The following is a 12,231-nucleotide window of genomic DNA, read 5'->3' as shown; positions in this document are numbered from 1 at the left end:
TCTTATTACTTAGTACTTCCTTTGGAATAAATAATTCTGGTTTGTAGTATTTAATTCTACTCTTTCCCCCACTTTTTTTTTTATTATGTTAGTATTTTGCTCACCTTCCCTACCACTATCACCACCATGCTCCTCTAACAATACTACTATTCGCTACATTAACACCAACTCAATCTCCTCTCCTGCTACTATTTCTCCCGCTATTACCAATTTAACACTTTCCTGTTCCGCCACCACAATCAACTCTTCCTCCCTTAACACTACAGATATTTCCTCTACTCCTGTTCATTCATTAGTAAAATCACCACAACCACCATTAATGTTATCCTAACTTATTTTTCAGTGTTTCACAATGTCTGTGTCTTCTCACTCTGTTATTGTTAATAACTTTGCCATTCCTCACTTAGAATGCAATTCAATAAACTGAGTGCAAATTAGCTATAAAGTCGCCTGAGTTTTAGAATGGTTGATTGTCTTCACTGAAATGGAACTGAGGGTATGAGACATTTTGGCACAACTCTTTTCACTTTGTCTCTGTGGCTTCACTGATTTGATGCTGACTTATTTGACATTAGATGTTTCCATGTTTCTCTTGTTCTCTACCCCCCTCTCTGTTTATATGTGAGTATATTTCTCTTTATCTGTATGAGGAGAGGAAAAGTGCTTGTGTCAATTGTGTTCAGTTAATAGATTGCCGTTCTTATCTCTCTCACTCTCTCTATCTGTATGTGTATATTTCTACACACATACTGTGTGTGTTTGCTTTCAGTGCCAACAAGTACTGTTGTTAAAACAGGTTCGATGTCCAGTCAACCATACCAAATTGCTAGTATTCAAACAGCTGCACCTAATCAAGTAGTATTATCTAAAACCAACTATTGTAACCATAAAACATTAAAAAAATATGTTGAAGAATGACATTTAGAAAGGAACTGAGCTAGGGAAGGTTACAGTTGATTATATTGACCCCAGTGATGTAGCATTAATGTGATGTTTGAATTACTGCAATTGTTTATTTTTGTCTGTGTTATATATATATGTGTGTGTGTGTATAAGTTTATATATTTTTTACTTGCAGGCTGTATACGCTAGTGTTTTGCCCGGTGAATATATGAGAGGCAGTGTTAACTATATGGTGTCTTTCCCAAGTTGGCTTGGGAAATACTCATCTCAGAACAAAAACCAACGTATCTTACAGGAACTTGGAGGTCACATGAAACTAAAGTGAGTAAAAGAATATTCAACAATATCTAAATTTTTTAAAAATATTTAATGTAGTGGAAACACTACCAAGAACTTTTCCAGACTAGTAAGAATGATGCTTAGTTGATGTTTAGAAAGCATACTAAAGTCAATGTTTCTTTTGTCCTACATAGTCCATCTTAGTTGGCCTCAAGGAGAATAAAACATATAAAACTCTCGGAGTGGTTGGCGTTAGTAAGGGCATCCAGCTGTAGAAACACTGCCAGATCTGACTGGCCTGGTGCAGCCTTCGGGCTTACCAGACCCCAGTTGAACCGTCCAACCCATGCTAGCATGGAAAGCGGACGTTAAACGATGATGATGATGATGAAGGAAGCTTTTCTTTGATTATATGTGACCCTGGACTGACGTTTGGTTAAATATAGGGTGCTCTCCATCACTTTACTGCCAGTGACACTTTTTCACACATGTTGCTATGCCTTCTATTATATTACTCTTGATCATATGGTTCCAGATTGAGTCTTGCTGTATGACACCTTGACCAGGTGTTTTCTTCTATAGCCCTGGGTCAACCAGCACATTGCAAGTGGATTTGGTAGATGGAAACTGAAAGAAGCTTGTGTGTGTGTGTGTGATTGTGCTTGTTTCCCAACACCAGTTAACAACCAGTGTTGGTTTTCCCAGTGTGACCTCAGTCCAATGACTGAAATAAGTAAAATATATGTGTGTATGTATGTATGTTTATGAGTTTGTGTATTTATATACATTTGCACTTTACCTCATGACTTATGTAGAGTGCAAATGTATACAAATACACAATGTTGTCATTGTCACTTCTGTCACCAAATCATTTATTCACTTCTTGCCATCAAAGCTATGTGAAATAAGAGATTGTGGCAGGAAAGGTGCCTGGCTGTAAAACAATGCCTTGATAATATTCTTTTCTACTCTAGGCACAAGGCCTGAAATTTTGGGGGAAGAGGCCAGTCGATTAGATCGACCTCAGTACATAACTGGTACTTAATTTATCGACCTCGAAAGGATGAAAGGCAAAGTCGACTTCAGCAGAATTTGAACTCAGAACATAAAGACAGACAAAATACTGTTAAGCATTTCGCCCGGCGTGCTAATGTGTCTGCCAGCTCACTGCCTTATGCCTTGATAATATATACATGTAAACAGGCAAGCATGGAAAAATGAATAAAAGAGTGTCTGTCCCAGAGCCTGCATAATTCTCCTAATATTTTGCCGTTTCTTCCATTCAGTATTTCAGCAGACCTAAGAGGTCTCAACCTGGATTATCTACCATGTCTTCAGCAACACCTCGTGAAACCTCTACAAGAGCAACAAAAGGAGGGTGTACCTGAAGTCATTGCATTGATGGACAAATATGATTTACTTAAGGAAGACTATGACAATATAATGGACATTACCAAGTGGCCTAATTCTAAGGATTACACCAAAAGCCTCACTACTGCTGTAAGTATTCTTGCCTTATCATAATTATTGTTGTTAAACATATGGACAAGCTTAATGGAGCCGACCTATGATCAAGGACACACTAGCCATGACCATTTTCCATCTTTTGTGGCAAAGTGTGCTTCTGACCTGATTAGCTAATATGTATCTTTAAGTTGGTTGGGAATGACTTGACTGCTGTTTCTTACTGGTTGTGTGGTTTTGCAGGAGCTCACTAGTGGTGATAATAGTGGGTGGGGTGTCAGTTCATATGTGATTATAAACATTAGTTTGTGTGTGTTCAGTAGATGCCAAAATGAAGTAAATAATGTAAGAGAGATCATCTTTTTATATGAGAGAATGAAAGATACAGAGCAAGAGAAGATGGTTAACTTTTTGATAATGTTTATATTGAGTAACATGAGATTTTGATGGACTTAGTCATGGTAATAAAGTTACCATAGAAAGGCTTAATTTAAAATTCTAAGTCTACATCTTTGGTTTATGGAAGTATGCATTTGTGTGTGAATGTATGGCAGGGAGATAATTAATTACCTGAAATATATAATGTATATTTGTGTTGATGAGAAAATCTGTTGTATGCACAGGCACTGGCGTAGATGTGTGGATAAGAAGCTTGCTTTTTTAACCATTTGGTTTTGGGTTCACTCCCACTTTGAGGCACCTTGGGCAAGTGTCTTCTACTCTAGTTCCAAGCTAATCAAAACTTTGTGAGTGGATTTGGTTGACAGAAACTGGAAGAAGCCTATTGTGTCTTTTGTGTGTGTGTGTGTGTATACTTGTGTGTCCTCTGGTATTGACATCATGGGATAGTTGTCAACAAGTAAACAGCCCACCACTAGTTTCAAGTGGTGGTCAGAAGACACACACATACATGATGGGATTCTTTCAGTTTCTGTCTACCAAATCTACTCACAAGTCTTTAGTAATGCAAGCGAGGTTGTTCAGTTCCAGTCTTTTACGTAAAACATACCTGGCCATGGGAAATATTACCTTGCCTTGAAACAGGTGAGAGTTGTCAACAGGAAAGGCATCTGCCTCAACAAATTCCATCTGACCCATGCAAGCACGGAAAAGAGGACTTTAAATGATGATGATGAAAATGCATATCACTTGACATGGTTCAGCTACAAGAGTGTAGGTTGAAACCTGAAATGTCATTTATGTCATTATTATTATCACTTTAACCAAATCTCCTTCACTCCCCTTTTGTTCCAAAGCAAATCAGCATTCAGTGATTATTTTTCTTTGGGCTGAAGGTATTTCAGGAGCCATAATTTATTGAAGGCTTCCTGTTATTCTTGTCAGTTAGTCATTGTAGTAGCAATGTTTGTCTTGCACATATATATATTGTTTTTAACAGGTGCAAGCGTGGCTGTGTGGTAAGAAGTTTACTTCCCAACAAACATGGTTCTGTGTTCAGTCCCACTGCATGGGCAAGTGTCTTCTACTATTGCCTTGGGCCAACCAAAGCTTTGTGCGTGGATTTGGTAGACAGAAAGTGAAAGATTCCCATCGTGTGTGTGTGTTCTGACTACCCTTGATAACCAGTGGTGGGCCATTTACTTTCCTGTAATTTAGCAGTTTGACAGAAGAATCCTATAGAATAAGTACTGGGGTCGATTTGTTTGGCTAAAATTTTTCAAAGTGATGCCCCAGCATGGTCACAGTCAACTGACTGAAACAAGTAAAAGATAACAAGTCTCTGAAGAGATTTTATGTCTGGCACTGAAAATATTGCTACAGACTGTCTACGAATGGATTGAAAAATTCAGTAATTGTTGCTCAGTTGTCCTGAGTCAAAAACAAACAAATGTCTTGATCATGGCCTGTATTGATAACACTGAGTCTATGATCTGGTTCTGTTGAACGGACAATAGGCTATTAGTGAAGTGGGAAATAATATGCAAGTTAATCATGGTGCTGTCTAATAAAATCTTTATAACAGACTTGGTTTGAGTAAAACTTTGCGCAGAAGTTTATCCCAAAGCATCTCACAGAATTGCATAAACAAAAACATTTTGAAATCATATTTTTATAAAATTGTATGTATAGACACATGTATGGCTATGTGGTTGCAAAGTTCATTTTCCAACTATATGCTTTTATGTTCAGTCTCACTACAGGGCACCTTGGACATGTGTCTTCTACAGTTGCCTTATGAGTGAATTTGGAAGACAAAACTGAAAGAAGCTTGTTGTATGTGTATGCATGTATGTTTGTGTGTTTCTTACATGTGTGTTTCCCTGAAAATTGTTCAGTTACAAGTGTCATTTACTCTGTCAGCAGATCATCCACTGGCTTGGTACCTCGATACATCCATTACTTAAAAAACAGGTGGTGGTTAGCAACAGGAAGAGCCTTTGATTATAAAACAACGCCTCTATAATATATCTATTGGATGTACAAACAATGTATAATTGTCTGTGTGCATGTGTACATATGAATATGTTTGTATACATATAATATATATGCATACATTGGGGTGCTGAAAAGTTCCTGGCTTTGGGTAAAAGAAAATACAGGAGGATCAGTTAATTATGATTTTATTGAATGTATTCCCTTCTCAAATTCACACGCTTCTTACGCTGTTTTCTAAGTCCTGTAAAAGAACTTGGAAGTTTGGGCCCCCAACCAGGCCTTTCACAATACCCATAAAGCCAGGAACTTTTGAACATCCTGATATATACGTCTGTGTGTGTGTAGAGAGAGAGGTGGGTATATATATATATATATATATATATAATTATGTATGTTTATCTATTATGTATATATATATATATATATATATATGTATAAGGGTGGAAAGGAACACACGAGTTGATATATATGAAAAAAACAAGTCAAAAATAGAAAATGCTAAGATAATTTTATAGTGAATCTTTCAGCACCGGTTTCGGTCATTTTGAGACCTTTTCAACTGTAACGATTAAATAATTAAATTTAGAAAAATTAGAAGAAAAGTTTTTTTAAAAGAATATTTCTGTAGTAGTGTTCAGATATAAGTAGCATTCTGCCTTTCTCTGACTCCCAAGTGCAAACAAGGGAGTCAGAGAAAGGCAGAATGCTACTTATATCTGAACACTACTACAGAAATATTCTTTTAAAAAAACTTTTCTTCTAATTTTTCTAAATTTAATTATTTAATCGTTACAGTTGAAAAGGTCTCAAAATGACCGAAACCGGTACTGAAAGATTCACTATAAAATTATCTTAGCATTTTCTATTTTTGGCTTGTTTTTTCATATATATATATATATATATGCATGCACAAATTCATACTGATATTTTTATACTCTGTGACTATGTATACAAATAAAATATGTTGTCTTTTTACTATACTAGACCAAGGCGGCATTCACACGGAGTTATAACAAAGAATCTCATCTGACCCCATATGCTACTGGAACAGTGTCAAAGAAGCGTGCCAAAGCTGAATCAGCAGGTGATGATGTATTTGGTGATGGAAGCACAATAGACCAAACATCTGACAGAGAAGATGCTGATTCTGATGGTGATGTTACTAAAGATACTATGATTAAGGTAATCCACTTTTGTTCTTGGTGTTGTTTTAATCTTTTCTGTTGAAATACACTGCATTTGTTTCAGATACATTTTGAAATTAATGAAGAATTTAGTAAAGTAACTTTGTTGTTATTAAGCTGGTCTTTGGAAAATAAATTAACATTACATTTTGAAGGAAGGTTTTAATCCTTTAGCATTTAAAGCAACCATATCCGGTCTAAATATTCTACCTGCTTTATTTTCAAACTGGCCAGATTTGGCTTCCCACACCTACCCTATTATGTCATTCTAAAAATAAACAATCACATCATTGAAATCTCAAAGCTCTGAGATGTAGCATAATAAATTCAAAACAATAAGAATAAATATTACATTTGATTGAGTAATCTGAATTCTAAAGGGTTCATTTAGATAGGAGGAATGTTACATAGAATTAGGATCAATCTCAGAAGGGTTGGTATCAAAAAGAGTTCAACTCTTTTGCTATCACATTATAATTATTTCTTTGGCCCTAGAACTTGTGATGTAATCTATTGAGTGTAAATATTTAAATATATTAGTTTTGTTATGAGCATTGTTTTTGGATAATTATTTATTTTTGTATTTTGGAAATAATAGTGTCATTGGTTACAGGTTTCCAATGAGCCAAATACTTATTTGTTGCATATCCTTTGGAAAGGGAGTATCTGTGCAATTTGGACACAGATAAACACCCATGATTATATTAAGTGATATTAAGCCCTTTAATTTAAGTTTAGATACTTTACAAACATTGAATTCGATTTTATCTAATTTAGATTAGGCACCTTTGAAAATATTAGAAAAGGGCAAAATTTTAGCTCACAACAGTTGATCTAATCTGTTGTATATATAAACATTTTTAATCTTGCAGCAAATATTGTTTGTGGTTAGAGCATAACATTCTGATTTGGTAGGAATGTTTACTTCTACTAAGTTTACTAAAGGTAAAAATAGTCATAGTTGTCCTTTGCAGTGACTGTTTTCTTGCTTTTGGATGATAAAATATTTAATTTAATATGAGAATAAGAATTAAGTGTGTTACACTCTCTCTTATTGAATTATTCATATCTGAAAGTTGAAACAAAGAGAATTGTAACCTTCATTGTAATTTTCTGGTAATCATTAGAGTTTCATTTTCATGTATCCAATTTGGGCACAGGTGTGGTTGTGTGTTTAACAATACATTTATGCTGGTTTCAACATTTTGACATGAATACATTAGTATTTCTTAACATGATTAGTAGTATGATTGCCAAATTATAAAAAGTTATACATATCTGTATTGAATGGAATCATAAAAGAGATTGTAACACAGTACATGAGGACAAAATACCATCAATGGTTAAGAGTTTGAACTCATAACATTATTATCAGTAGTCTTGCACCTTGACCATCTAGCCGTCATTGCTCCTATTTTTCCTGCCTTCCAACCTATTTTCATGTTTTAAACTAGTTCTCTTTAATGCTAAGATTCCAAGAGTTTTGGTCAGCTAAGTTTATAGTATGCCCATTTGTAGATGACCATTACACTTACCCATTGCTGGTTCCAATCTACTAAACTATAAATAGCTATGATAGAGAAATTCTGTTTGCTGTGGAGAACTGATAAATAAATGTTCACATTAGAATTGGAGCACAAATTTCCTTGTAGGAGTGGGATGTAGTTGAGTGAATCAACCCCAGTATTTATGCCAAATCAGTTGGAATGAAAATTAGTTGACAATGTGTGGGTGGGGTGGAATCAGAACATAAGCAGTGATGACTATTGTATAAGTTGTGCTCTTTGTCTTAGATCAGCCAATTTACCACATTTGAAATATATTGATATTGACTGAGAGAAGCTTAAAAATGATATTTTTCATCTTTTTTTTTCTTTTTGCAGAAGTCTGCAAACAAAAGTTCTGAGAAGACGGATGTTAGTAAAGGAAAGGGAAAAGGAAAAGGGAAAGGAAAAGGGCAGTCTAAAAGCTCATTGTAGCAGACTCCTTTCAATTCTTTTTGATTATTGAATCATGAACATTGTTTTCAGCAACAAAATGTGTTTGCTCCATTTTGAAGCTGTCATTGATTTGACATTAATTTTGCTTCTTTTTCTTTTTTTTTCCCTCCTCATTGAGGATAATTTCAATAAATTTTAAACATTTTGTAGTAAAAACATGTTTCTTTTTTCTTTTTTTACTCTTTGAGCAAGTGTCTACTTCTGCAATCACTGTCCTACCAAAACCTTGTGAGTAGATTTGATAGATGGAAACTGAGAGAAGACCATTGTATATATATGTGTATGTGTTTCTGTCTACATGTATTGACTTTGCATAATAGCTGTAGATAAGTGTCACCCTCATGCAGTTAGTATCTTTCATTTCCAGTATTCCATGTCTAGTCATGGAGAAATATTACCCTACATGGAAACATGTGAGGGTTGGTGATAGGCAGGGCATCAGGTTACAGAAAATCTGTCAAGAAATTCTGTATGACCCATGGAGTATGAAAAAATAGATGTTAAAATCATGTTGAAATGATAGTAAATTATTATTTGGCAGAATTGGTAGAACTACAGACAAAATGCCTGTGGGGTACCTAGTTACATCCCTACTTGTTCTGAGTATAAAAACATACTGGGGTTCATAAAATAAGTACCAGTTCATTAAAATAGCCTTCTAAAATTAACCATATAGAAAATAATTCTTCTTAACCATGTATTTCCTCTACAGCAAGACATCTGTTACACCCCTCAGTTGAGTTTTGTCTTGCAAGTTACTTGTGACCTCACTGGTACCAGTGCCATGTAGAAAGCACCTGATGTACTCTGTTAAGTGATTGTTATCAGGAAGGGTATCAGCCATAGAAACCATGCCAAAGCAGATATTGGGGTTTGGCACATTCCTCTAGCTTGTCAGCTCCTGTTGATCCATCCAACCATGCCAGCATGGAAAACAGACTTTAAACGGTGATATTATGATGTGATTATTGAAGCTATGATTTTGATTAATTAAAATTTATTGGTTTACTACATGAATGAATGATGATAGTTTTCATTTTCCTATTAAATTTTTATGCTGCTGGTGTCACTAGGTGTCCAATATTTGCTTTGGCATAGTTTCTATGGCTGAATGTTTTTTCTAATGTCAACCATTGTACTGAGTGTACTGGGTGCTTCTCCTGTGACAGCACTAGAAAAGGCACCTAGCTGAAGACACCTTGTCAGTGAGGACGTTGGTGCCCTCTGGTTAGACAGATCATGCTGAACTGTTCAACCTATGCTAGCATGGGATGATGATAGAAATGGAAATTGCAGATGTGTTACCAGTGCCGGTGGCATGTCAAAACTCTACTTGTGAAGACCTGTTGAGGCAAGTGAGGATCAGAATCAAAATCGATCAATGGAAATTGCAGATGTGTTACCAGTGCCGGTGGCATGTAAGAGAACCTTCCGTTTCGCGACCGTTGCCAGCACCGCCCCGGCTGGCCTCGTGCCGATGGCACGTAAAAAGCACCATCTGTTCGTGTCCGTTGCCAGCCTCGCCTGGCCCTCGTGCCGGTGGCACATAAATAGCACCATCCGTTCGTGGCCGTTTGCCAGCTCTGTCTGGCACCTGTGCGGGTGGCACGTAAAAAGCACCCACTACACTCTCGGAGTGGTTGGCGTTAGGAAGGGCATCCAGTCGTAGAAACACTGCCAGATTTGACTGGGCCTGATGAAGCCTTCTGGCTTCAAAGACCCCAGTAGAACCGTCCAACCCATGCTAGCATGGAAAACGGACGCTAAACAATGATGATGACTCTCCTGTTGAAGATGATGTATGAGCATTCAGCTTTTGCTGAACGACCTGCACATATGATTTGTTTATAGTGATCAAATGTCCATGCTGCACATTAGCTCACCCTCTCCATCAAATTGACATTGTCTGAATAGGTGCACAAGCGTCAAAGTGATCACAGAGCAACACGAAGTGAAGTATTTTGCTCAAGAACACAATGCACCACCCAGTCTAGGAATCACTAGATCATGAATGCAACACCCTAACCACCAAGCCATGTGCCCTTGATGATATATACATATATATATTTATAAGAAATGAAATGTGCAGGTGCCAGTTTCAAAATTTGAAGAGTAATATTAAATGCATTTAAATAAATTATCATTAAGAGGTGAAGAAATAAATGAGTAACTTCATTTATAATTATAGTAAAAGTTTTAGCATAATTGCCTTTCTTACTAATATCTGTTTTCCAGATATCGAATTAAGAAGATTAAGTTGCACATTATGTTAAAAGCATTCCATTTTCAACATGTGCGTTTAGTTAAGGTATATGAAGAAAATGAAAAAAAAAAATTAAAGTAAATTAATCAACAAACAATAAATTTTTATAGAAATTTATAAAAGCAACTGAAGAAATAAATTCAATATACTGAATTTATGATAGAAAAATTGTTCTACTTGTCATTTTTTTTTTTTTTTTCAATTGTAAATATATTCTGATAAAAAAACCAACAAAAACAAAAAATATTTTTGTGAAACAGACTCGTCTGAATGGAGGGAAAAGATGTCATGGTTAGGGATAATGGCAATTTGTAATTTTCTTATGAGTTGATGTACTGTAGGATTTAGAAAATATATCTAATATTTTGAATGTACATTGGGTTTTGATTATGTCTTCATAATTAAAACAAAGAGTTATAATTGTGGAGAAAAGACAAAATTTAAATGTGACCACTTGAAAACAGAAATTAAATAATCCAAACTAATTGCAGTGGAAATAAAATATTAAGAATGTAACAAATACTTAAGCAATATTAAATACTTTCAAGTTGGGAAAAGTAGGATTGATGCCTGCTATTTTGCATGATTTAGCATAGAATTTTTACAAGTCTGCTGAATATTCAAAATATTTGAAATAGCAGGATATTATTTTTATACAACAGTATTTTAATGTATAAAATGTAGAATCACTTTTTAAAATTATCTTTAGAGATTTTCTATAGAAATTAGTGCCAGCATTGAGAGTTATGACATTTCATATATATAAATGTGTCTGCAAACAATGCAATCAAAGATAGAAAGATAGGTAATGGGTGTGTGTGCATATTTCAGGAATTAATGCTCCTTCAGCACTAGATCCAAACCATTAAACCATCCCAAGCATTGCTTAAACAGCCACTGAATTTAGCAGTGTAACATAATTGGATATACCAATTTTTAATATTAAACAATTGCAGCGTGGAAGGTATTTATAAGCCATTTAAGAAACACACAAAAACCTTTAGATTCACTTCAACATTTAAATTTAATTTGTCAGCACGGAATTTTGTCAGTGAACAGGTCGCGGTCTCAAAGCGCTGAAAATATTTTGACAAATTAAATTTAAATGTTGAAGTGAATCTAACGGTTTTTGTGTGTTTCTTAAATGGCTTATAAACACCTTCCACGCTTCAATTGTTTAATATTAGATACTTTCCTGGCAACTGGAATTAAAATGTAGAATATACTAAGGCTGGTTCAAATGATTATGACACTTCCATATCATAATTTTTGTTTAGATCCCTATCTAAACAAAAAAGAAATCCTTATTTTAAGACTTTTTAATTTCTAAAATAGATGATTATATACTTCATTTTTGTATCTGGTTTGCAAGATTCTTTATATGAATTTGTGTGTTGAAACAAATTTTGTTGTCTAGGGAGAGTCATACCAATATAATTAACACACACACTGATTCAATTCCACTCATTTATTAAATATTTTATTTGCCCCCCCCCCCCCAATCAGATATTTTAATAAACAAGTGGAATTGAACGAGTGTGTGTGTTAATTATTTTGGTATGATGATTCTCCCTAGACACAACAAAAGATGATTATGTAGTTTTAAATTTATTACTGTTTTTAAAATGAAATAGCAAAATGTAGGCAATTTCAGGTCCTTATCCAGAAATTTGAAATAAAAAAGGAGCTGATCTGGTGTTAACAAAATGTTCCAGAAGTATATCTGATAAAAAAAAATGAA

At 34.9% G+C, this 12,231-nt stretch overlaps 1 protein-coding gene across 3 annotated transcripts in view; it reads left to right on the top strand.

The window, feature by feature from the left end:
* Window positions 1-8,385, top strand: part of LOC115209697 (replication factor C subunit 1) — a 53,417-nt gene extending 45,032 nt beyond the window's left edge. For all 3 annotated transcript variants that reach the window (XM_036501078.1, XM_036501079.1, XM_029778185.2), the window contains exons 21-24: window positions 1,079-1,224; window positions 2,469-2,682; window positions 6,028-6,225; window positions 8,111-8,385. In XM_036501078.1, the coding sequence (XP_036356971.1) occupies window positions 1,079-1,224; window positions 2,469-2,682; window positions 6,028-6,225; window positions 8,111-8,206 (654 nt within the window). In that variant the 3' untranslated portion in view covers window positions 8,207-8,385. The remainder of the gene's footprint in view (window positions 1-1,078; window positions 1,225-2,468; window positions 2,683-6,027; window positions 6,226-8,110) is intronic.
* The last annotated feature ends 3,846 nt before the right edge of the window (window positions 8,386-12,231 follow it).

This window comes from Octopus sinensis, linkage group LG3 (genome assembly GCF_006345805.1).
Source record: "Octopus sinensis linkage group LG3, ASM634580v1, whole genome shotgun sequence".
Classification (NCBI taxonomy): Eukaryota; Metazoa; Mollusca; class Cephalopoda; order Octopoda; family Octopodidae; genus Octopus; species Octopus sinensis.
The sequence above is the reverse complement of the archived record's forward strand: the minus strand, read 5'-3'. Positions and strand labels throughout refer to the sequence as shown.